Source organism: Oryzias latipes, chromosome 18, assembly GCF_002234675.1.
Source record: "Oryzias latipes chromosome 18, ASM223467v1".
Classification (NCBI taxonomy): domain Eukaryota; kingdom Metazoa; phylum Chordata; class Actinopteri; order Beloniformes; family Adrianichthyidae; genus Oryzias; species Oryzias latipes.
In genome coordinates, this window is record NC_019876.2 from 29385892 (window position 1) to 29413494 (window position 27603).

General features: G+C 41.7%; 1 protein-coding gene across 1 annotated transcript in view; it reads right to left on the reverse strand.

Annotated features, from left to right (window-relative positions):
• Positions 1-10446: 10446 nt before the first annotated feature.
• The window catches only part of LOC110016811 (NACHT, LRR and PYD domains-containing protein 12-like), a 35108-nt gene continuing 17951 nt past the window's right edge, over positions 10447-27603 (reverse strand). Inside the window, exons 6-14 of the mRNA XM_023966195.1 lie at positions 27387-27465; positions 27027-27225; positions 25108-26899; positions 24839-25012; positions 23697-23864; positions 22424-22597; positions 18025-18049; positions 11083-11231; positions 10447-10766 (exon numbers count right to left, since the gene is read on the reverse strand). Coding sequence (XP_023821963.1) covers positions 10742-10766; positions 11083-11231; positions 18025-18049; positions 22424-22597; positions 23697-23864; positions 24839-25012; positions 25108-26899; positions 27027-27225; positions 27387-27465 — 2785 coding nt within the window. The 3' untranslated portion in view covers positions 10447-10741. The remainder of the gene's footprint in view (positions 10767-11082; positions 11232-18024; positions 18050-22423; positions 22598-23696; positions 23865-24838; positions 25013-25107; positions 26900-27026; positions 27226-27386; positions 27466-27603) is intronic.

Genomic DNA, 27603 nt, shown 5'->3' on the forward strand with positions numbered 1-27603 from the left:
ATAGGAACAAGTAGAGCTCTTTCTCCCTTTCCAACAGGTGCTGTCAACGTGCATTCAGGACAAGACTGACACATCTTCACTGTATCTGCATACTGATTTGGCCAGTAAAAACGTGGAACCATACGTGAGAACATTTTCATTTGTCCCAAATGTCCTGCCCAGGGAATCGAATGACTTAGTTTAAGGATTGTAGGCCTCAAACTCTGCGGAACAACCAACTGGTCTCCGATTCGACTACGGCGATAGAGCAGATCACCTTTAACAACAAATACCTCCTGTCGAGGGCCAGATACTTGAGTTGAGTCAGGGACGCACGCAGCAAACAAATGCTTAAGTGAAGGGTCTTCTTTCTGCATCTTTGAGACATTACTTGGAAGAGTAAGAGTGTCAATTTCTGCTGGACCAGGAAGTGCATTAGTGAGTGTGGTACCCCTAACCTTGTCCTGTCTTCGCTGTGATCTAGTTTTTCGTTCCTTAGACTTAGAACAAGTCTCGAACCCGGATGCATCTTCATGAGCAAATGGCAACTCTCTCCATGCACTTGATGACATATCCTGTTCTTTCTTAGTTCTAGATCTAGTAACTGCCAGAAAACCTTTTTCACAGTTCAGAGCTTCCTGTGATTGCTTAGCTATCAGTTCAGCGAGAATACAGAGATCACCACCTAATACCACCGGGTAAGGCAGTTTGTCCAACACACCAACTCTTAAAGAAAATGGCTTCCCTTCCACCTGAAGTTCTATTTCAGCAATAGGGTATTGAACTCTGTCACCATGAATACAATAAATGTCAATTGTACCCCCAGAAAACATAACACCTCCTGGAAGACTATCTTGTCGAACCAGGGTGCGGTTACTTCCTGAATCAAGAAGGGCGCCATAGTGTTTGTCTTCAATTTTTACACCAACTGTAAGTTTTTCCAACCCAGTGTTTGTAACATGGTTCTCTAATTTATTTACAGATAACATTGAAGCACAACACATATAGTTTTTAGCATGTAAAGTTGGACATTCATTTTTAAAATGACCCAGCTGACCACAAACATGACATGCTAATTTAGCCTCGTCTTTTGCTTCCCATTTATACATTCTCGGTGGAACAGACATAGGTTTCATAAGTCTGGTTGTGAAGTCTTTCTGACCCGCAGGCTTACCCCAAGAAGTGTGTGGGTGAGGGGGAGTTTGGCTAGTCTCTTTCAACTGACGACGAGCAGCCAGGAAGGATTCAGCCAGGTCCGGTGCTTCCTTTGATGTCTTTGGGTTCCGCTCCTTTATCCACATACGCAGTTCTGGGCTCACCACCTTCAGAAACTGCTCCATGATGGTGTCTCCAATTTGCTCCTTCGTCTTTCCACTAGGACTCACCCATTTCACATACAGGTCTTTTAGACGAACCTGTAGCTCTCTTGGAGTTTCTCCTACACCCAGGGCACTGGAACGAAACCTCATCCGATATGTCTCTGAATTGATCTCAAACTTCTTTAACAGAGCATACTTGACACAAGCATAGTCCATTGTGTCATCAGCATCCATTGCAACATATGCTGAGAGTGCTTTACCAGTCAATAATAGAGCAAGGTGTAAGGCCCACTCATCTTGAGACCACCGGCAGGCCTGAGCGATTCTTTCAAAGGTGATCAAATAATGTTCAATGTCCTCACCATCATTGTAGGGCTGCATTGTGGGGCTTTTCCAACCTGGATACCTCTCAAAACTGGAGTGCCGATGTCCCGCTGACCTGTCTTGAGACGGTGAACCACTCTCCGCTGCTTGAAGAATGGGGGATGTGGAGCCAGCCTGTACCTCTGTCCGCTCCTGACGGTCCTTCTGAACCTCCTGCTGGAGTTGAACAAACTGGTGCTGGATTCTTCTCCACCGGTCCTCCTGACGCCTGATCTCCTGCTCAGCCTGGGCATCTGGCTCTGCTTGCTGTTGCAGCAGGCCACGAAGGAGACTATTAAGTTCAGCCACACTGCCGGCATCTTCAGATTGGCCACCTGCTGCACCCGGCTGGTCACCAACATCCGGGGAGACTTCTGGGCGGCTCTCATTTGGAGGTTTCTTTTGCCTGGTTGTCATCTTTGTGCTGCCTCCTACAGGCTTTCAATCCCACTTCTGACACCAAAATGTCACAATGTGACGTGACAAGAGTGGCCTGGTGTACATAGGAGGCAGATGACTCTTAAGTTCAGGAACAGGTTTTATTCTCCAGTCTCACACTTTGGCTGCACAGCTCACACATGCTCTCTCCCTTCACTTCTTCTTCTTCTTCTTCTTCTTGTGATTTTATTGGCGGGAGGCACTAACGTGAAGGTGCATTACCGCCACCTACTGTGTTGGAGTGTGGGTCAGAGTGGGGATTACCTAACCAAATGTAACTTTAAAAAAAAAAACTAAATTCTCCTCAATAACCTAGTTCTTTTCAAAAAAACTATAATTGCACCATTTAAATTCTCCTCCCCTCCCAAAAGCTTCTTTAAAGTCATTTGCTCACCCTCTATCATCCGTACCCTACTTTCCAGTTGTCGTCTTTCCTCCCTATACAGTTCACACTGACATAGAACATGCTCCACCGACTCTTCCCCTCTCCCGCACTCACACAAACCAGTTGGATGTTTCCCTATCAGATGCAATGTATTATTTAAACCAGTGTGTCCCATCCTCAACCGTGATGTAATGCAGCTATCTCTGGTGTTTACTCTGACATTCATACCTCTCCCTACTCTGTCCTGAATACTAAATAGATGTCTTCCTTTCCTCTCCCTTTCCCATTGTGTCTGCCATTCTTCCATAATACGCCTCCTAATAATTGCCCTAAATTCTGTCCTACCTAATGGAATTTCCATCTCTATTCCCCGTTTCAATGCCCTTTTTGCCAGGAAGTCAGCCATTTCATTTCCCTCCACCCCCCTATGTGCTGGTACCCACATGAATCTAATGTTTACTTTCAAGTTTGCCAACCTGATCAAACTCTCATAAATTTCATATAATATATCTGATCTGCTCTCAGAATAGTATGACTTCAGAGACATCAAAGTTGACAATGAGTCTGAACAAATTATACCATCCCCAATTCTGTTCTGTTCTAGCCAGTGTAAACTATATGATATTGCCAACATTTAAACTGTAAAAACTGAAAGATCCTTTGACGTCTTAACTCCAACAGATTTGTCCAATGTAGGGATACAGAAAGAAAAACCAGTTCGCATTGTTGCTGGGTCCTTAGATCCATCTGTATATATGGGTATAAATGAAGCATGGACTGTGTCTAATCTGTCTGCTGTTATCTCATCCCAGTTTCCCTTCCCTTTTCTATCCTCCATTGTTCTATGGAGATACAAATCCACTTGTGCAGTTAGAAAAATCCAGAAAGGAGTGGTCGGGTACAGAAACGTCTTAACTAGGGTTTTGCCATGAATATTTGCTTTTCTCGCTAACCTAGCTAATTTCCAAGCGGCACTTTCATTTGTCCCATTATCACTTTCCCAACAAGGATCAATAGCCCTCCTAACCATGTTCTCTACACCTACACAACCCTGTATTTTCACCCAATAGTTAAGCATCAGCTGTTTAATTCTTAGTTTCAATGGTAGCTCCCCCATTTCAACTTGTAATGACACAGCAGGAGTTGACCTCATAGCCCCAGTGCAAATTTTCAATGCCTGATTTTGGATGACTTCTATTTTATGTAATAATGTTTTGCACGCTGTATTGTAAACAATAATTCCATAATCTGTGACTGACCTAATCATTGTAATATATATTTGTTTTAAAGCCTGTGAACTAGCTCCCCACCCAGTACCTTTCAAACATCTCATTATATTAATGACTTTCTTACATCTCCCTACTATACTATCAATGTTCTCTCTCCATTTCAATTTTGTATCCAATATAACACCCAGGTACCTAAAACTATGTACTTGCTCAATTGCTTCTCCATATAACCTTAAGTTCAAAACAGTTCCACGTTTCCTAGTAAAAACCATGCATTTTGTTTTAGTTACTGAAAATTTGAATCCCCCGTCATAAGACCAGTTTTCCACCTCCGTAATCGCATCTTGTATTTTTCTCTCCACATAATGAATATTTCTTCCCCTCTTCCACAAGGCTCCATCATCTGCAAATAATGCTTTCCCAAATTCACATCCAATTGAATTAAATATATCATTAATCATAATTGAAAACAGCACAGGGCTAATCACACTACCTTGTGGGGTTCCATTATCCACTACGTACCTATTAGAAAAGGACTTTCCTATCCTAACTTGAACATATCTATCAAACAAAAACCCCTTAATCCAATTATAGATTCTTCCATTAAGTCCTAACGTACCTAATTTTATCAATAAACCCTCTTTCCAGACCATATCATAAGCCCTTTCAATATCAAAGAATACCGCCACCAACTATTCCTTATTTACTTGGGCTTTCCTAACGTCTGCTTCTAGACAGATTACAGGATCCATTGTCCCTCGACCTTTCCTAAAGCCATTCTGATATGGGGACAGCAGATTTTTACTTTCCAGGTAATACTGCAATCTCTCATTTATCATTCTTTCCATCACTTTACCAACATGTGATGTGAGTGCTATGGGCCTGTAATTTTCTGGGCTGCTCGGATCTTTCCCAGGTTTTAATATAGGAATAACCACAGCCTCTTTCCAATTGGTCGGCAATTTACCTTCACACCAGACCCTATTATACATGTCCAATAATTTCAATTTCATTTTCCTACCTAAATGTTTTAACATAACATAACTTATACCATCCCTACCGGGTAATGTAATTTTAGATTTATGTTGTGCTAAATCCAATTCAAAGCAGGTAAACGGAGCATCCATAGTTGTCAAATAAGTGTTATCATCAAATTCCTTGTAGTGCCGTTCCCTAATTTCATCTCTCCTCCCTTTCCTATACCCTGACAAATTCTCATTACTTTGACTTCTCACAAAAGTTTTAGCCAACATTTCTGCTTTATCCGTATCCGATATCGCCAGGTCATCACCTATTTTCAATACTGGATATTGTAACTCCCTCCTTATACCCTTCATTTTTCTAATCATTCCCCAAACCGTATTAAATGGAGTTTTTCGACCAATTTCATCACAAAAAGCCCTCCAGTACTCCCTTTTCTCCTTTTTAATAATCCTTCTTGCCTGTGCACAAAGTCTCTTATAATTCAACAGATTTTCATATGTGTGAGTCTGTTTTAAGTGTTTCAAACCCTTATTCCTATTCTTAACTGCTATCTTGCAGTCTTCAGTACAGCATGGAACATTTTTCCTCGTCATAGTTGCTTTACTACTCGGAATTGTTTTTTGCGCCGCTGAAATTATTAAATTTCGAATTTTCTTTTCCGTTTCTTCAGCCGTACTCTCCATACTAATGTTTGAACATTCCTCCTCACACATAAAAGTAAATTCATCCCATTTTGCTTTATGAAAAAGCCATCTTCCTTCCTTTCTATTACTTGGCGGTTCTCTATCACCACCAACCCTAGAGAACACAGGATAATGGTCACTCCCCATTGTGCTGTTGTGTACATTCCACTTACTACCCCCTGCCAAAACATTTGAAACAAAAGTAAGATCTAGTGCTGACATATTCCCTGTTCGAACATCAATTCTTGTTCCTCTCCCATCATTGAGACACACCAAGTGTAATTCATCCATCAAATCCTCCAATACCTCACCATTAACATCTGTCACCTCCCCCCCCCATAATGTGCTATGTGCATTAAAATCCCCACAAACAATGACATGCCCATTGTCTAGATGAATAATTAATTTAAGAAGACTGAGATCTAACTTTTTGCATAGATTATAGTAATTAACAACGTTTATTCTCCCCAGACCAATATAAATTTCAATGCCAATAAATTCTTCTTGTGTTCCTATTTTAATCACCCTGTAATTGAAATTATTTTTTATAAAGGTGGCACAACCACCCCCACCTCCCTCTGCTCTATCACACCGGATTCCCGTATATTGGGAAATTCTAAAATCCAAATTTGGCCTTAACCACGTCTCTTGAATACATATAATATCCGGTTTTTGATCCAAGTCATCTATACACTTTTTCAATTCCTGTCCATTTGCCAATAAGCTCCTTGCATTCCATTGAAGTATAAGAACCATTTACTATCCCACACTTCCCACCTCCTGACTAGACTGGGCACTAAGGTTGTTCCGAACCTCTTCCCATGTCAACTCATTGATGTCCAAATGGTTTGCTGCTGCTTTTACAATGATTTGTATTCTTTCTGTTTTTGATTTAGTTTCCATCGTTGCATTTATAACTCCAGCTACAAACGTGACCTGTTTCTTCAAATCTATCAAAACTCTCCCCTCAACATTCCTGTCCTGTATACTGTTTGGCACCTCGTGTATGACTCCTGCCTGTCTATCAGAACTTTTACCAACCATTTTAACTGCATCTGCATATGAGATTCTATGTAGTACTCTGGTTTTTTGAATATGGACTTCTCTTTTCATGACCTGACAGCCTGCATACGCAGCACTATGATCCCCCCCACAGTTACAACACTTTGGTTTCATCTTGTTTCTACAGGACTCATAGCCATGATCTTCTCCACACCTGGGACACCTCTGCTTGCCTTTATATACAGCAGCAGTGTGTCCAAATCTCTGGCAGTGAAAACATCTAATGGGTTTAGGAACATATTCCCTCACAGTATAAAACATGTATCCCGGCATCTCCCCACTCCTTCCCAGTCACAACACAGCTGTGCCTACCCGCCACCGCCTTAGCGTCCATCCTCGATTTAGCCATGTTTTCCGTCAAACCACCAACCGAACCAGCCAAACCCCGTCCAACTCGGGATCTTCAGGATGCGCTTTTTCGATCCCCCCTTTCAAACGTCTCTCTCCCTTCACACTGAGCTCCTTCTCTTTTATGGGCTCCAGTTAATTGACTGGCCACGCCCAGGAAGGAAGCCACATTTAAACAAACATTTCAAATAATTACAACAAAAGATAGAAATGTATTGTAAATAATACAGTTAAAGTCCTGCAAATAAAGACATACATAAATAAACAAACACTGAAATCATTACAACAAAATGTATATACAAAGAAATCCAAATTCTTTCCACTTCCTGTGCCCAACTATTAAACAGGAAGTAAAGGCCTTGGCCACCATTTTGTTCCTTGGGCAACAGGAAGAGAAGGTGATAAAACATTACAAAAATCAAAGAAGTCTTAAACATTTGGTGATGAGTTATGACAGACCGGTGACAAGTAGATAAACTACTTTGTCACAACACGGATGAAAGAAACAAGCTGCTGTAGTTCTTCTTCCAACGTTCAATAAAAGAAAAAAATTCAGTCTCTCTCTCCAAGTGCCGTGATTCTCTGACCGGAATCCTAGTCCATAATCTGCCGCCTCAACCAGAAATCCTTCCACGAGGCTCGACCCCCTTGCACACTTCCATTTGTAAGTTAATGATTGACAGAGGTTTCAGACAGCATGTCACTTCTCCCACAACAGAGAGGGGGAAACAATTATAGATCATGTTTAGGTCAAGAGTAGAAAACACTTTGAAGTGTTCTCTCACCTGATGGCAAACTTCACATACATGTGAATTTGGGGAGCACTATTTTAAGACATGCTTGGTTAAAATTCCCACCAATAATCAAGAGTCCATCAGGGTGGGCGAGCTGTTGCTTGTTGATGATAGTTAGCAGGAGGTTGAGAGCTGTGATAGTGTCAGCATCTGGTGGTATGTAAACAGTGTTGGAAATAATAATCTGTCGCTTTGAGATTACTTTCCTTGTTGCATGTTCAAAAAAGTCGAGAAGGAGAAACCACGGGACTCGGCCGGATTAAGTTTAACAAATTTATTCCCTAACAATATTTCTAAAAACAGAGTAAAACAAAATAAAACAGATCATCTGGGTTCCCAAAGTTTCAGAGCTTGCACAGCGCCAAATTACAAACGTCTTAACGTGTCAGCCTGTTGGGAACAGCGAAAGTTCCTCCGTCCAGCTGTTTTAACATCTCGGTTTCAGCCTCCTCCTTCGTAACACAGCATGGTGTCCAGACTCCTCCTCTGGACGCTCGGATTGGCTGGCAGGGAGCCTGCCTACTTCTGTCAGTCCATGTTAGGAGTCAGCATCTGTTTCCCGCGTCTGAAGTCACCTCCCATACTGACATGGTCCCGCAACCAAATGGCTCCCTAGGTGGTCCCCCACATGTGGCCGGATTTACCTAGCATCCAGTAGACAATACACCTTTGTTCCCCACACGGGAGCAGATGCCTGTGGTGATTCCCAGGGATGGAAGCAGTCTCAGAGATGATTGATTTATGATCCAAGTCAGACCTACAACCAAATGGCCTCAGAAGATCAAAGACCGTTTTCTCCTGAAGGGGATGAGTTCGAAGCTCAAGCATCACAACCTCTTTACATATGCAATGTTCAGGAAGCCCCTTTGAAATTCAAAGTATGGGAACCTCACACAGTAAACCTGTAAGAAAACCTTCAATGAAATAAAGATAAGATAAAAACCTAGGAGAAATGAGGACCACAAAAAAATAAATTCCTTCAACAGCTAACACTAGAACATCTGCCATCAAGTTACGATGTTTCTAGTGTTCTCACTGGTCTGATGTGTCAGCAGATCCAGTTTGTGTAAATGTGATTTTAGGCCCAGCAGCAGTGTCCCATTGTCTGCTGTCTGTTGGTCACTTTTCTTGGTTTTGTTCATTTATGGACATTTTTTGTGTTCTGGTTCTGCTTAGCATTTATTCTTGTTGTTCCTTTTTAGCTCACAGTCTCAGTCACTAAGTTTTAGTGGCCACTCACCACACAGCTGTTGGGGTTGGTTGTGACACAGAGGTAGAGCGGTCACCCTGTGATTGTAAAACTGAGGGTTTGATTCCCATGTGTCAAAGCTCCCTTTGGTTAGACTCTAAACCTCTTGATGCTCCTGGTGTTCTAGCTTGCACCATTGTGTGAATGGGACTTGTGTCTCTGTATTAGTGTACATAAACTGTCATTATTCCTTCAGTGTATTTCTGTTCAGCAGTGTTTCCAGTGGGGGTGTGCATCTCTGCTATGCCCACACTAGGCTCTGTCATGCAGTCGATAACGATTTTTAGAGAAAAAACAACAAATAACTGGAGATAAAGAATAACTTGAATTTATTACTTGAGCATCTGAAATTCAGGGAGAGTAAAAGGCTAACACAACAAACAGAACACACCTCTAGTAAATGTAGAAAACAAACTTCCCTCAGATCCTACAAAATAAAAGTCACAAACCTACATGCTGACTGTCTGGCTACTAAAAGCAAAAAGCAAAAAATATATATATAAGAAAATGGCAGCTCTTCCCTCCAATAAAGATGACAGTTTCACTCTCACATGAGTCCAGCCTGACTGGGCTGATAGCTGCAGACTGGGGCAGATATGCTGGTCCAAGTCTTCTTTTATCTGATCCCCTCTCATCAATACAACCACTGACACGCTGTCAGGGGGGGGGGGGGGGGGGTGTTCAACCTCAGAGGTAACAATACATGACAATCCCCTTCATGTTGTAGCAGTGTTTACAGCTAGAGCCCACATCCACATCAGTTAAGAGAAACCAGTTCAGGTTTACTTTGAACCAAGAGGAAACTGGCTTTAAACAAATTCATATCAGTGTTTATTTGAATAAAATTTCCAAAGTTCACAACAGAGATAAAAACTGAATTGAAAAATGGTATATTGTATTTAAAACATAAATCAAGTGGTCCAGAGTTCTGGTTCTAATGTCTTTCTCTGTTCCAGAGACAGAACGAGGATCCAACCCTGACTGTGTTTTTCCCTGATCCACATGTAGATCTATGTCATTCAGAAAGGTTCTGTCTGATCAATAATCCCTCAATTCTTGATTGGTTCATCACAAACTCTTATCTATTCATCAAATGTAAATCAAAGAAGAAAGTGATGATCTAGAACAGAATTTGTTTGTCTGCAGGTCTTTTTTTTCTCCAGATCCTGGAGCTGCTGAACATCTGAATCCAACTGATCTACATGGTCAAATTAGGATTATCATAAAGTGAATGAAAAAAACAGATTATAAATTTGAAAACTGGTTGTGGTAAGTTAAGGACTTTTCTGCTCTGGAACAATGTCTATAGATGTCCCAGACTTTGGGGGAGCATTATCACCAATGTAAAGTGTGAAAATGTTTATGTCTGAGAAAAGTGTAGAAAATCTGTAGTAAGACATCTCCTCTTTCACCAGATAGAAATCTGTCCTGGTAGCCAATGAGCTCAAATCTCCACCTCCACATGAAAAAACAAAGAGAGAGAACTTAAAAAAGTTGTAAATTCATAAATATGATTTTTATTATTTCGTGAAAGTCTATGGTTTAAATGCTTCTTTTTATATTTTACTTTTTTTAATGCTCTCAAGTTTAATATTTTTATTTCAACATTTCCATAATTCTTTTCAAGCTGATCCTAACTTGACCCCATAGTGACGTTTTAGATCAACACCAAGTTCAAATGAGAGGAAGTGCAGTTCTCCATCAGTCCACTGGGGGAGCTGCAGCACAATAACTGTCCACTTGATGCTGAGAGAGACAGTGGAACTGATCTCAGATCAGTTCCTGCTGCAGCTCTGACACTCATCTCCACTTCCTCTGATTCCTCCATCACTCTGCTCTCCACCTCCCAGGAACACCGTCCAGTCACCACATCTCTGCAGACCAGCTGCTGCTCCTCCAGGAGGAACATCAGTCTGACTTATTAGTCTCCCACCTGCAGAGAGAAAGTGTAGAGACAGAGATGAAGGAGTGTCTCCTGATCCTGGTCTGTCAGTCAGTGATGCAGTACAGCAGCAGAAAGAGCAGCAGGAGCTTCAGTCCTGTTCAGAGCAGCAGCTTCCTGTCATCTTCACCTGTTGGAGCTTCTGCTGCTCTGATTGGCTGACTGTTGTCCTGAAGCCTGTCATCATTCTCCTCAGAGCTTCACTGAGAAGCTGCAGCTTCACAGGAAACTCTGCATCTTTGCTCTCAGACTAACTTCAGGACCAAACATCTGGAAGCAGCTGGAATGACTCCAACCCTCTACTGACCTCAGAGTCTGCAGTTTGGAGTTTGGACTCTTCACCAGATTCTGGAGTTGCTGAACATCTGAAGAACGAAGGCTGTTGTCTCTCAGGTCCAGTTCTGTCAGGTGGGACGGGTTGGACTTCAGAGCTGAGACCAGAGCAGCACAGCTGGTCTTTGACAACCTGCAGCTCTTTAACCTGAATCCAGAAGAAAGAGTTGAGTTTAAAGACAAAGTTCATGTTCTTCATCCTTTACAAGAAGATCAGAATGTATAGAAAAAGTGAAGCATCAGCAGCAGATCAGAAGAGTCCAGCAGAGGCAGCATGATGCTGGAAAGTCTTCCTCCCAGTTTTCAGGAGATGATCTTCCAGTCCTTCTCTGCTGCAGCCATTCAAGCAGAGACTTTGAGCTCCAACAGATCAAAGCAGAGAGAAGAAGGAAGTGATGAGGAAGAGTCAGCAGCAAATGCTGGACATTGATCCCTGATCCATGACTTCAGAGTCAGAAGCTGCTGGGAGCTTTGATGGATGATGTGATGTTGTTTGTGGATGAAAAGGTGAGGATGTTTGTGGAGGATGTGTCTGTCAGAGCAGCATCCAGCTGCAGCAGGACTCTGTCACCCTAACCCAGTGCTTCTCAAATAGTGGGGGGCGCGCCCCCCAGGGGGGGTGCGGTGCGATGCCAGGGGGCGCGCACAGTAGCAGCGGTCTTAGGCACAGTTGCGCAAATTTAACGGGGGTCTGCGGTGACAGCGGCTCAATGCTTGGTAAAAATCTGCGCCACTGTTTTCTTATTATCTCTTATATCACAGAGTTTGTAACAGGCTGAAACAGTGAACTTCCGTCCCTGCAGCTGCTCCCGCCTCCTGTCACACGCGGCTCGCGTGTGTGAGAGAGAATGAAAGGGGGGGGGGGGGGGGGCTCTGTTTGAGAGTAGGAACGCGCACGCGGAGAGCTATGAGGTGCCGTGTAGGACATTATTCAGAATTAGCATTCATAAACACATATGAAATCTCTCACACACACTAGTGAAATGCTTGTATACATACAACTGAAAATATATTCATTCACACACACTACCAAAATCCTCTCACACATACTACTGAAAATTTCGATAGAAACGGAAGGCATTTCAGTAGAAACGGAAGTTGGCTGATTATCGCGAGATTTAACGGCAGTCAAAAGCGTTGCTATGGTGATGTGTATCGGCAGCCTGCACTAGAAATTTCCCAGAAGTCTCTACGAAAAACCAGTGTGGATCGATGTAGAGGGATGCATACCTCAGGGAACGTCTCACAGATTTAACATCAACAAAGGTATAAAACAAGGTTGCCCAATTTCACCCCTTCTTTTTATTGCAGCAGCAGAAATGCTGTCTTTGCTCATCAAACATACTGACTTTGGTAAGCTGACAGTTGCAAATGCTGAATTTTCAATAAGCCAACTAGCCGATGATACAACAATTTTCCTTAATAATCTTCATGACATCCCCAAGATTCTTAAAACTATTGACATCTTTTCAAAAGCTTCAGGCCTCAAATTGAACCTAAACAAATGTGAGATCTTACCCATTAAACCATGTACATTATTGAATGCTTATAATATCCCTATTAAATCCACAGTTAAATACCTCGGAATGCATATAACTAAAAACAAAACAGACTTGGAAAAACTGAATGTTTGGGACAAACTAGAGAAATGTTCGACTCTGCTGAATAACTGGGCACAGAGAGATCTTTCTATTTTTGGTAGAATTCTCCTCACCAAAATTGAAAGCATATCAAGATTCATATATCCCACCTATTCTATAGGTGTCCCTAAACAAGCCATCAAATCTATTAATCAAGTCAATTTTAACTTCATATGGAAAAGGAAAACACACTATGTTAAACAAGGTACGCTGACTAAAAAATATGAAGATGGAGGTCTTCAAGCCATAGACTTTAACAGCCTTAATGGCACCTTAAAAATAAACTGGTTAAAATCATTTATTAGGAATCAAAATAGTATTTGGTTCATTGTTCCTAATAAAATATTTTCCCGCCTAGGAGGGATCCAATTTTTACTCAGTTGTGATTTTGACAATAAGAAACTTCCCATTCAACTTTCGTCTTTTCATCAGCAGGTTCTCATGTATTGGAAGCTCATTTATAAACACAATTACAGTCCACACAACACTCCCATATGGAACTGCAGATACATCACTATCAGAAACAAGTCTATCTTTGTTCCAACATGGTTTGAAAATGGAATTTGGTCTTTAATGCATCTTCTTAATGACAATGCCACTCTCATGTCTTTTGATGATTTCACAGCTAAATATGGTTCACTAACGAATAGAAAAGATTTTGAAAAAATTATTAAGGCCATTCCTCAAAATGTTGTGAGCTCAGTTTCTGATTTGTTTCATAATGACATCTACAGACATCCTACTGTCCCCAAGCTTCTGATTAATGGACACAACATAGCAACTGCCAAACTCCCAAACCTTCAAATCAGAGAATATTTTAATGTAACGTCCTTTCCCTACGTCTCAAATCCAAATTATATAACCCAATATTTTAATAATTCAAAAAAGAAACAAATACGAACTAAATATTTAAAACTCCCCATTCCTCCTAAAGCCAAGGAAGTTCACTTTAACACCTTTTCAGGTATTTACCCTTCCAAGGAATTATTAAGAAAACGGTTTGGAATTCCTGAAAATTGTTGTTCTTTTTGTCATGTGGAGATTGAAACAACTGAGCATCTTTTCTTTGAATGTTTTTATTCTGATGTCTTTTGGAATAGCTTACATTATTGGCTTTTCCCCAAGATTCCACTTTTAGCAGACTTTTCTATTAAGGATATCATTTTTGGGTTTATTTTAGAAAACAAGAACACAGAACTTATTCTGAATGTTGTTATTATTTTGGGTAAATTCTATATACATAAATGCCGTTTCCTTAAAATCAAACCATTTTTTTCTACATTTCATAAAGAACTCTGCTCTTTTTTTTCATCTGTAAACTTCATGGAAAACAAACTTGCTATGGAACTTCAAAGTATCATATGTAAATTACAGCTTCTTGATAGCCCCCTAAGTTAAGATTAATTGCAATGTCTATGTAAACCCCCCCCCCCCTTTTTTTATTTATTTTTTATTTTATTTTAATGTCTTGTATTTATTTTATTTTATTTTTCTGTATTATTGGTAAAAAAAAAAAAAATTATATTGTCTTTATTCTGCATTGGCTGTTTGTACATGTCCAGTACCTTTTTTCGATGTTTTTGCACTTTGCATAATTGTATACAATTGTCTCAAACTGTTAACCTCAACTGTCTTTTTCAATTAAAAAAAAAAAAAAAAAAAAAAAAAAAATGTAGAGGGATGCATTGGGATTGCCAAAATCTCGCGTGATTGGGCGGTTTGAATTGTGCTGCGGGCGGGAGTGGGTGGCAGAAAAAAAAACCCGCGGGAATCATCATGAATCATGAATATATATTAGCGGACTACGTTAGGCTGTGCGGCTGTTGGAGTCTTATGTACCGAACTCCGTGAAGGCACCAGGTAGAGACGCCTAATGGCCACTGTCATCTAACCTGTTGTTGGGGGTGTGCAGCGCCCCGCCCTGCCTCTTAGAAATTGTGTTCTTTAAAGCCTGATACCGCGGTCGCGTGTGGGCGGAGCTACCAGCTAGAGGTTATGGTCTGATCGCTGCATGGAGCGATGTGTTTGTCAATGCATGGTAGACACTGAGAATGTGGAGAGATCAGGTTTATTATTTTTGAAGAGTTCTACTTGGTAATCATGTTTCCATGTTTGAGTTCATACAATCATCCCAGGGAAAGTCTCTGCTTCAACTCCCGCAGGGAAAGCTGCGTCTGAATCTGACGCCGTGTTTGCATCTCTCTGACAGAGTTTGAAACCAAAGCCCCTCCCCCGCCTCTTTACCTGCTTCTCCTCTCTACCTGTTCACCTGTTCACATCCTCTGCAGCTGAGAGTTGTTTTCCCCGCGCTCCCAGTGTATTCTACAGAGAGCACGCACGATAGTTGGGGCAGCAGAAGGATGAAAGAGCTGTGACTCTATCTGGCAACACTGCGCTGGATGAGGAAGGAAGGAGCAGGTTTCCTGGCAGGGACATGATGTCAATTGATAAAGCAGAAAAGAAGCTCAAACGAGCTTCATCGTGAGACAAGCATGGTGTTCAGATCTGCGTGCCGATGCCCAACTGAGGCCAGAACAGCAAAAACGGGAAATGGCTGAAGCTAAAAAAAAAAGTATTTTTCCATCAGGAAAAAATTAATTATAGATTTTCAGCTCTGTCGAACCATTACAATGTTTTTTTTTTACTTTGACCTGCATCTTTACCAGCTGGTTTAGCGCGATTCAGGCCGTCTGTCTGCGCGCGGACACACGCACACTTTTAACCGAACAGGATTTGTGAAAATATATTTAATAATGAAGTTGCACATTACACAAAGGAGGAATGCATGAAAAGATGAGGCTGGAGGAGGACATGAATCTCTTTTATAATATTAATACCAATACCTGTTTTTTTTCCTGCGGGGCGGGGGACAATACAAAATGATCTCACGAAAAATGGTTGAATTATTGCCATGAACACGGACAGATTCATATTCAAAGCCATTTTTAGTAAGGTGTGAGAAAACTACAGGAGAAAATGCCTCCTCGCAAGAGCCGGTTAATCGTTCAGCGGCACAAAAACAAAAAATAAATATTGCCATGAATAAATAACTTGGGGGTTTATTTATGAACAAATACATTAAATCAACACCAAAGTGTTTGTAATTTAATTATTTATAAATCAGCCACGTTTTCCATGATCAGAACAGAGCAGTCTTTGTAAAATGTCCATATTTATTGTGTTTTTACTCTGACAAATAGGTGTCATTCTCTGCGTTAAATAGGAGTAGTTCGCCTCCAGACCAGGTGGTGGCGGTAATGCGCCAATTTGTTTTCGTGTCAAGCACCTTATGAACAACACCCGAAAGAAAAAAGTAGTGAGCATGGGTGTCCAAATTGCTTTTAAAATTCAGAGAACTATATGGAGATCTATATAGTGCTGCACTATATAGGGTTTTAGTAATTAGGGATTAGGGCAGGAATTCGGACACAGGTTCGTTTCCACTGAAATGCCTTCCGTCGACCAACTTCGTTTCTAACAAAAAAGTTTAAAAAAAAACTGTCTCTACTGAAATGCCTTCCGTCGTTTCTATTGAAAATTTCAGTAGTATGTGTGTGAGTATTTTGGTAGTGTGTGTGAGAACATTTTCACATGTGTGTGTGAGAGATTTCACACGTTTATGTGAATGACTATATTTTCAGTTGTATGTATACAAGCATTTCACTAGTGTGTGTGAGAGATTTCATATGTGTTTATGAATGCTAATTCTGAATAATGTCCTACACGGCACCTCATAGAGAGCTGCCCAGATCAGGATAATCACGTGCCTTTAGATTCCTCAGCTCATGCTAATAATGTTGTTTTTTATGAACTATTGTAGACATTCTGATGACGTGTCTTTATTTTCCATCCATGTTTTCTTTGTCTGCCTGTTGTTTAGTTGGTAACAGTATTTTACATAAAGACAGCAGTAATGCAGGAAAACAGCTGCACTTTATGAGATCAAAAATAAACAATTGTAACCAACTTCTTGGATCTTTTATTTTGGGAGAGGTGTGTCCCTCCCGGGTTACCCTAAAGACCAGGGGGCGTGGCAAGATCAGAGAGTATTGTGAATTTTGGAGTTGAAGAAGAAGAATAAAGGAGTGGTGAGCAGATTCACTAAATGGCGGACTTGTCCCGTGTTGTTTGTGACTCCAGAGTGACTGATTATTGAACTTCCCCCATCGCTCGGTTACACAATCATCATTTAGAAAATAAATCAGAACAATGTTTTTATCTAGTTCTTCAGACTGAAAAACATTAAATATATTGGTGTTGCTGTGTTATTGTTTCAAATAAAATTTACATTTAATATTATTTATTGATTGAATTGTTTTCTCAGCATCAAATGGTTCGGTTGGTCAAAACGTTTTTTTGTTTAAATAAGGAATGACAGATTTTTTATTTTCAGCTTTTATTCTGTTTTAAACTAGAACAGGGTTTCTGTGTGGCAAAGTAATTTTATATTTGTTGAAAGTGGATTTATATTTCTTTTTTTTATTGTTAAAAGATACAATTTCATGTCTAATTACTCAATTTTTATAGATACTAACCTAATATATAGTAGCGGACTGAGTATGACTGGGTGACTGTTGGTCGTTCCTAAGTTCGAGAGTTACTTGAACGCATCATGCAGAGAGGGGTTGGCTCTGGGTAGTTCGTTCATTCAGCGGGTGTGGGAGAAAGTTCTAGAGATTGAGAGTTGCTGCATGTTCTACGGCGTTGGTTACGGCCTACAGTAGCCGAAATAAAAACCATAAAAAGGATTTTGTCCCCGTGCCTCAGTGACTCGGGAAAAGGGGACGCCACAATATTGTCTCCGTGGCGAGTGTGTGGGTGTGTGTGTGGGGGGGGGGGTAGGGGGCGCAAAACATTTTCTTTTTTCTAGGGTGGGCCTTGCAAAAAATAATTGAGAAGCACTGCCCTAACCCTTTGGACTCTCAGCTCCATCTGCTGAAACACAGCAGGATTCAGAGTGCATGTGAGCGTGCACGGCTGCTGCTTCTGGACTTGCTTTAAAAGAATCTCTGGGACCAAAGGAAAGACAGAAAGCAGAGCTGATATGCCTCATGTCTGCAGTTCAGTCCTAACACAACTTTGTCATCATATTGATGTGAACACAACTGAAACATGGAGTCTGACCTCAGAGTCTGCAGTCTGCAGTCTGGACTCTTCAGAAAACCACACAGAGGAGAAACTCCTGGATCCTGCAGTTTCTGGTTCACGCTCAAGTCCAGTTCTGTCAGATTGGACGGGTTTTCCTTCAGAGCTGAGACCAGAACTTCACAGCTGATCTTTGACAAACTGCAGTTCTCCAACCTGCAATGACACAGACAAGTGTGTTCAGGAGCAGTGATGCAGCTGATGACATTTTCAGGTGAAACTTTGGGCTGAAAGAGCGTAAAGACCCGTAAATAAAATGCATTATTGGGGGGGTCAAAATCCAATTTCTTTTGGATTTTGACCCAAAGACATGAAATTGAATGAAAATGTGATGGATTTGAAATGACTTCAAAATGAAAGGGAACTGACAAAATTGTCAAATGAATTTTCATCTGAATTATGGAACCAAAAACCACATTAGTTTAAAATCTCATAGATTTTTATTTGATTTAAAGCTTTAATTTCAAATATGTTAGATTAAATTGTATTTTTTCATCTTAAATCCCAAATTGTGAAACCTGATGACATCATTACATTGTTAAGTGAATTGTTCAATTATTGACGTTTACTTTGAATTATGGGTAAAAACAATCTTCAATAGGAAAATCTCGTAGTGGATCCATCAAAAACAAATGAACAAAGAATGTTTGTATCCCATGCAGATATTTTACAAAGGATGAAGATTCATGTAAACAAAATTGCTGATTCAGGAAAACAAAGTTGCTGATTCATGAAAATAAAGTTGCTGATTCATGTAAACAAAGTTGCTGATTCATGAAAACAAAGTTGCTGATTCATGTAAACTTGTCAAAGAGACATTGTAGAATTTTCCAACAGCAAAGCTAAATGAACAGAACCCTGTTCAGAACCTTTAGAACAGAAAATCCTCCTCTGTGTTCCAGAGAAACACACAATGAGTCCAGATTTAAAAAAGAACTGGGATTACCAGTTTGTCCCTGAAGTACTCATGACTAGGACTGCTGCTGAACTAGTTCAGATAGTTAACGGCACATTTGATGGAGAGAAATTACAGAGAAACACAATACTGGAGTGTGTCTGAAGGTCACACACACAACAAGCTCTGTTGTTCTGAGTAAAGCCAGCCTGTCCACCTCTCACAATGAGCAGACATGAAAACAACAGCTAGCAAGGAACACAAGAACAAACGATACAAAAATGAATCACTTGGAGGCAGAACTAGGAAAAAAGTGTATTTTCTGTCAGAGCAGAAGATCCAGAAAGCAGAAGAGTTGAAGAAGAATCAGACACTTTAGCAGACGCTTTTCAGCTGTGCAGAATCCTAAAGTGAAGCTGCTGTGAAAGTTTGATGGTTGCAGAGGAGGTGGAGGTGCTTGATGTCTGATGTCCACATAGAAAGCAGATGCTGACAAACAGAAACCTGCAGGAATACGGTTCTGGTGGAGTTTGTGAAATGACGGCTGGTTTAAGAACACAGTAGAGTGAAAGAAGCAAAGACTTTACTGCAGACTCTGTGGCTGTGGATGAAAGTCCTGACATGACTGATACTGCTCAGATGGACGTCTGCATCCAGGGAGTAGACTCAAGTTTTACCCTTATAGAGGAAATTATGGACATTAAATTGATGCATAGGACAAAGATATCTTTGAAAATATAGGCCAATGTGGAATCGCCATGAAACAAACTGGTTGGAGCAGCAGCTATGAGTGGTGAAAAAGGTGGACTAGTAGGAAGGATGTGAGTAAAGATGCAGCAGGAGAAGTGTAGTGGTGAGTTCACAGCAGATCACTGCATCATCCACCAGAGCACTATGTGACAAAGTCCTGAAGATGGACAATGGAATGAGCTCTGGAACACAATCTGTAAACTTGTTCTGAGCTAAAGGTTTGAATCTCCTGCAGTTTCAGTCCTTTATGCAGGAGACAGATTCAGAGTTCACTGACATTCCTGGTCTGACACAGATGAGTTGTAGAAATGTGACGTTCAGGAACTAATCAAATCTTTTGAACGGATCATCAACATGAATGATGGGAATCGAGTGGCCATTGGCTAAGAAACCATTTCTCTGTTTTTTTTACATGCCCCTGAGTTTCACTCATGAATGCTCAGACAAGCTCCTCCTCCTCATTTCCAATTTAAATATCATGAGTTATGCACACCTGATATACGGGAGTAACTCTGTAAAAAAAATTAAAAAAGGAGCCTCAGAGTCTCAGCAAGTCCGTCATCTGTACTCATCATATTGATGTGAACACAACTGAAACATGGAATCTGACCTCAGAGTCTGCAGTCTGCATTCTGGACTCTCCAGAAAACCACACAGATGACGAACTCCTGAATCCTGCAGGTTGTTCTCGCTCAGGTCCAGTTCTGTCAGATTGGACGGGTTTTTCTTCAGAGCTGAGACCAGAACTTTACAGCTGATCTCTGACAATCTGCAGTCCTTCAACCTGCAATCAGACAGAAAAGTGTGTTCAGGAGCAGTGATGCAGCTGGAGGTCCAGGAACTTGGTCCATTCAGTCAGGTGGGACCCGCCCTGATGAGACACTGACAGATGACATTTTCAGGAGAAACTTTGGGATGAAAAAGCGTAAAAACCTGTAAATGACAATGCATTATTTGGGGGGGCTGTTTAGCAATTTCTGTTGGATTTTTACCCAAAAACATGAAATTGAATGAAAATGTGATAGATACGAAATGACTTTAACATGAAATGGAACTGACAATTGTAGAATAAATTACAAGAAACCACATTAGTTTAAAATCTAATAGAATTTTATTTGATTTAAAGCTTTAATTTCAAATATGTCAGATTAAATTGTATTTCTTCATCTTGAATCCTAAAGTGTAAAATGCATTTTCAAATGACATCATCACATTGTAAACTAAATTGTTTGAGAATTCATGATCACTTTGAATCATGGCTAAAATAAATCTTCAATAGGAAAATCTTGTTGTAGTGGATCCAACAAAAACAAATGAACAAAGAAAGTTTGCAGATATTTTACAGAGGAGGAAGATTCAAGAAAACAAAGTTGCTGATTCATGAAAACAAAGTTGCTGATTCATGTAAACTTGTCAAAGAGACATTGTAGAATTTTCCAACAGCAAAGCTAAATGAACAGAACCCTGTTCAGAACCTTTAGAACAGAAAATCCTCCTCTGTGTTCCAGAGAAACACACAATGAGTCCAGATCTAAAGAAGAACTGGGATTACCAGTTTGTCCCTGAAGTACTCATGACCAGGACTGCTGCTGAACTAGTTCAGATAGTTAACGACACATTTGATGAAGAGAAATTACAGAGAAACACAATACTGGAGTGTGTCTGAAGGTCACACACACAACAAGCTCTGAAGAATTCAACTTCTGTTGTTCTGAGTAAAGCCAGCCTGTCCACCTCTCACAATGAGCAGACATGAAAACAACAGCTAGCAAGGAACACAAGAACAAACGATACAAAAATGAATCACTTGGAGGCAGAACTAGGAAAAAAGTGTATTTTCTGTCAGAGCAGAAGATCCAGAAAGCAGAAGAGTTGAAGAAGAATCAGACACTTTAGCAGACGCTTTTCAGCTGTGCAGAATCCTAAAGTGAAGCTGCTGTGAAAGTTTGATGGTTGCAGAGGAGATGGAGGTGCTTGATGTCTGATGTCCACACAGAAAGCAGATGCTGGCAAACAGAAACCTGCAGAAATACGGTTCTGGTGGAGTTTGTGAAATGACGGCTGGTTTAAGAACACAGTTGAGTGAAAGAAGCAAAGACTTTACTGCAGACTCTGTGGCTGTGGATGAAAGTCCTGACATGACTGATACTGCACAGATGGGTATCTGCATCCAGGGAGTGCACTCCAGTTTTCACTTAATATAGGAAAGTAGGGACATTAAATTGATGCATAGGACAAAGATATCTTTGAAAATATAGGCCAATGTGGAATCGCCATGAAACAAACTGGTTGGAGCAGCAGCTATGAGTGGTGAAAAAGGTGGACTAGTAGGAAGGATGTGAGTAAAGATGCAGCAGGATAAATGTACTGATGAGTTCACAGCTGATCACTGCATCATCCACCAGAGCACTATGTGGCAAAGTCCTGAAGATGGACAATGGAATGAGCTCTGGAACACAATCTGTAAACTTGTTCTGAGCTAAAGGTTTGAATCCCCGGAAGTGTCAGTCCTTTATGCAGGAGACAGATTCAGAGTTCACTGACATTCCTGATCTGACACAGATGAGTTGTAGAAATGTGACGTTCAGGAACTAATCAAATCTTTTGAACGGATCATCAACATGAATGATGGGAATCGAGTGGCCATTGGCTAAGAAACCATTTCTCTGTTCTTTTTTCCTTCTCCTGAGTTTCACTCATTCAGACAAATCCTCAGACAAGCTCCCCCTCCTCCTCATTTTCAATTTAAATATCACGAGTTATGCACACTTGATATATGTAAGTGCCTCTGTAAAAAAATTAAAAAAGGAGCCTCAGAGTCTCAGCAAGTCAGTCATCTGTACTCATCATATTAATGTGAACACAACTGAAACATGGAGTCTGACCTCAGAGTCTGCAGTCTGCAGTCTGGACTCTCCAGAAAACCACACAGATCAAGAACTCCTGAATCCCGCAGGTCATTTTCACTCAGGTCCAGTTCTGCCAGATTGGACGGGTTTTTCTTCAGAGCTAAGACCAGAACTTCACTGCTGCTCTGTAACAAACTGCAGTTCTTCAACCTGCAATGAGACAGAAAAGTGTGTTCAGGAGCAGTGATGCAGCTGGAGGTAAAAAATGTTTCACTTGGAGGCAGAACTAGGAAAAAAGTGTATTTTCTGTCAGAGCAGAAGATCCAGAAAGCAGAAGAGTTGAAGAAGAATCAGACACTTTAGCAGACGCTTTTCAGCTGTGCAGAATCCTAAAGTGAAGCTGCTGTGAAAGTTTGATGGTTGCAGAGGGCATCACCGCTTCAGCCGGACCATTTACATCTAAAACTTCTGAAGAGCTTTATTATTTTTGACCAGGATTTATCATTTAAGGCTCACATATCTAAGGCATATAGAACTGCCTTTTTTCACCTGTGCGGAATATTGCTAAGATCAGAAATCTACTTTCTAAGAGTGATGCTGAAAAACTCATCCATGCATTTGTTACGTCGAGGCTGGATTACTGTAACTCCTTGTTAGCAGCGTGTCCTAAGAGTTCCTTAAGAAGTCTCCAGCTTGTTCAGAACGCAGCAGCTAGATTGTTAGCAGGAACTAGCAGAAGAGATCACATCACTCCTGTGTTAGTTTCACTTCACTGGATCCCAGTTGATTCTAGAATTAAGTTCAAGATCCTCCTGTTAACCTATAAGGCCTTACATGGACTGGCCCCGTCCTATATTAAGGACCTCATAGTCCCTTACCAACCAATGAGAACACTTCGCTCACTAAATGCAGGACTGCTTGTGGTTCCTAGAATTAGTAAAAGTACGGTTGGAGGTAGAGCGTTTAGCCACCAAGCCCCTGTTTTATGGAATAAACTCCCAGCTCATGTAAGAGAGGCCGACTCAGTTTCTACATTCAAAGTTAGACTGAAAACTTTCCTATTTGGACAGGCTTATTGTCAGACTAGTTAGTATTCAGAGATTATTTAACTCAATACTCCCCCTACCTCACCTACTGTAATGAAGTTTGTGGGAATTAAGTTCAAAAGAAGAAATATCATGAGGTATGCACAGCTGATATACGTGAGTACCTTTGTTAAAAAAAGAAAAAAAAGGAGCCTCAGAGTGTCAGCAAGTCAGTCATCTGTACTCATCATTGATGTGAACACAACTGAAACATGGAGTCTGACCTCAGAGTCTGCAGTCTGCAGTCTGGACTCTCCAGAAAACCACACAGAGGAGAAACTCCTGGATCCTGCAGGTCATTATCACTCAGGTCCAGTTCTGTCAGGTTGGTTTTCTTCAGAGCTGAGCCCAGATCTTTACAACTGATCTCTGACAAACTGCAGTCCTTCAACCTGCAATCAGACAGAAAAGTGTGTTCAGGAGCAGTGATGCAGCTGGAGGTCCAGGAACTTGGTCCGTTCTTGGTACATGCGGCGGTGGTGTAAGATTGCAGGTTTGATTCCCGCCTTGCACGCCCATGTGTCGCAGTGTCCTTGGGCAAGACACTGAACCCCACCTTGCCTCTGGTGGAAGGTTGGCACCAGTGTTTAGCAGTGGTGCCGCCACCAGTGTGTGAATGTGACTGTAAAGCGCCTTAGGCTTTTGAGGAAGGTAGAAAAGCGTGATATAAGTATACACCATTTACATTCAGTCAGGTAAGACCTGGCTTAATGAGACACTGACAGATGACATTTTCAGGTGAGATTTTGGGCTGAAAATGCATAAAGGTCTGTAAGTGAAAATGGATTATTCATTGAACAAAGTGCTTTACAGTCCCATTCAGACTGATTTCGGCTCCGCTGCCCAACACTGGCACCAACCTTCGACCAGAGGCAAGGTGGGGTTTATTGTCTACAATTAAATATAATACTGTAAATAAAACTCAGAAAAAAAAAAACAAATGTGTGTGTATGTCATGAAGTGGAACTCACAATTCATGCATGAGAGTAAATATTAAATGCAGCTGCATTCATGACTAGGCTTTAGCTACCATTACAGAAACGTTCACGCCCGTATGTGACACATCAGAACGCCGTTTTGGTCGTGCGGTTTGGGATTGATTCATGTTTTCTTTCAAAGAACACAGAACATGAAATTCTCCCAGAAATCAACACCTGGATGGATTTAGGTTCTCCTGATTAGACGGGTGTGTAAAAACATGCAAGAAAAAAAGGTCGTCAGATGAGACCCGCCTGGGGTTTAGAATTGAACTGATGTTCTTATTCTACCTACTGCTGTTTCTCTGTCAGTGACGTTTATCTGACACTTTCTCCTAAATCAGAGAGAACCAGACAGAACTAGAATCAACATTCAAATGAAAGCTGACCTGAGAGTCTCCAGTTTACAGTCTGGACTCTCCAGTCCGGCTGACAGTAGCTTCACTCCTGAATCCTGCAGGTTGTTGAAACTCAGGTCCAGAACTCTGAGTCTGGAGGACTGGGAGCTGAGAACTGAGGACAGAGCTTCAAAGCTTTTCTCTGACAGATTACAGCGTCTCAGCCTGAAGAAAACAAAGACAGACAGCAGTTATTGAATCTTTCATGTTTCCATCAGATTCATTTGTTCACTGAAGGTGATTTTCCTGAGAGTTCTTACAGAGCTTTGTTGGAGGCTTTGACCACTGGCAGCAGCCTCAGAAAACCCTCCTCTGAATGAGAGTATTTCTGCAGGTTAAACTCTTCCAGATCTTCTTCTGATGACAGTAAGATGAAGACCAGAGCAGACCACTGAGCAGGAGACAGTTTATGTGTGGAGAGACGTCCTGACTTCAGGAACTGTTGGATCTCCTTCACTAGAGATCCATCATTCAGTTCATTCAGACAGTGGAACAGGTTGATGCTTTTCTCTGTAGGCAGATCCTCACTGATCTTCTTCTTGATGAACTGAACTGTTTCCTGATTGGTCTGTGAGCTACTTCCTGTCTGAGTCAGCAGACCTCGTAGGAGACTCTGATTGGTCTGCAGTGAAAGACCCAGGAGGAAGCGGAGGAACAAGTCCAGGTGTCCGTTTGGACTCTGTAAGGCCTTCTTCACAGCACTCTGGTAGAACTGGACTGGACTGCTCTGTTCAGGCTGAGAGATCTGGGATTGTTCTTCCTCCATGAGGTTGAGTTTGGAGGTGATGAAGGTCAGGTGGACATGAAGAGCAGCCAGAAACTCCTGAACACTCAGATGGATGAAGCAGAAGACCTTGTCCTGGTACAGGCCTCTCTCCTCTCTAAAGACCTGTGTGAACACTCCTGAGTACACTGAGGCTGCTCTGATATCGATGCCACACTCTGTCAGGTCGGATTCATAGAAGATCAGGTTTCCTTTCTGCAGCTGCTCAAAAGCCAGTTTTCCCAGAGACTCCATCATCGTCCTGCTCTCTGGACTCCAGGGAGGATCTGTCTCAGCTCCTCCATCATACTTGACCTTCTGGACTTTGGCCTGAACCACCAGGAAGTGGATGTACATCTCAGTCAGGCTCTTGGGCAGCTCTCCTCTTCCTCTGCTCTTCAGCAGATCCTCCAGAACTGTAGCAGTGATCCAGCAGAAGACTGGGATGTGGCACATGATGTGGAGGCTTCTGGATCTCTGGATGTGGGAGATGATCCTGCTGGCCTGCTCTTCATCTCTGAACCTCTTCCTGAAGTACTCCTCCTTCTGTGGATCATTGAACCCTCTGACCTCTGTCACCATGTCAACACATCCTGGAGGGATCTGATTGGCTGCTGCAGGTCGTGTGGTTATCCAGAGGAGAGCAGAGGGAAGCAGGTTCCCCCTGATGAGGTTTGTCAACAGATCAGCCACTGAGGTGGACTTTCTAGGGTCCTTCAGGATCCGAGTCTTGTGGAAGTCCAGAGGAAGTCGACTCTCATCCAGACCATCAAAGATGAAGAGGACCTGGAAGTCTTCAAAGCTGCAGATTCCTGCTTGTTTGGTTTCAGGGAAGAAGTAATGAACAAGTTCCACCAAGCTGAACTTCTCCTCTTTCAGCACATTCAGCTCTCTGAAAGTGAATGGAAATGTGAAGTGGAGGTTCTGGTGGGCTTTGCCTTCAGCCCAGTCCAGAGTGAACTTCTGTGTTAAGACTGTTTTCCCGATGCCAGCCACTCCCTTAGTCATCACGGTTCTGATTGGTTCTGGTCTTCCAGCTGGGAGTTGGAAGAGCTCTTCTTGTTTGATGCTTGTTTCTGCTCTGTCTGCTTTCCTGAATGCTGCTTCAATCTGTCTGACCTCATGTTCTTCATTCAGCTCTCCTCTTCCTCCCTCTGTGATGAAGAGCTCTGTGTAGATCTCCTTCAGAAGGGTTGGGCTTCCTGCTTTAGCCATCCCCTCAAACACACACTGGAACTTCTTCTTCAGACCAGATTGGACTTCATGTCGACAAACTGCAGGAGCAGATCCTGAATGAAGACAACAGACAGTAAATCAAGTCTCTGCAGCCCTGAATGATGAGGGTTTGAATCCCTGTTGAGACATCAGGAAATCTTCATTTCTCAGCAGCTGAAACCTTCAGAGAAATCCTCTTACTGCTCTGCAGTCCATCAGCCAGCTCCTCCTGCTTCATTCTCCTCAGGAAGTTCACTGTGATCTTCATCACTGACTGTCTGCTGCTCCTCTGCTCTTCATCTTCAGCCTCCAGCTCCTCCTCTTCCTCCCTGTGACTCAGAAGCTTCTGGATCTTCTTCAGCTCCTTCTTGACAAAAGTGACAATGTTGTCCTCCAGCAGCTGCAACAGAATTCCAGATGAATGAGCCAATCAGAGTGAAGTCATGGAGCCAAACATCAGCTCCATGTTGGACACTCTGACAGTCCACTGGTCTGCAAAGTGCAGCATGGAGACGACTGTGGACAGAATGATGGGAAAGTAGTTGTTGTTCATGTACAGACCAGAAAGATGGAGTCCAGCTGTGTTTGATGCTGCTGGACAGACGGACCACTGGGAGTCTCTGAGCTCTGCTGGTCCAGTCTGTGGAGAATCAGCAGCAATCAGCTCCATTCTGTCTGTACTGGTATGTTTTTTTACCAAACTAACTTGAGTCATGTCACAGCTAGAATGTTCTACTAACAAGTCAGTTTCCATTCACTCCAATGGAAAATGCTCCAA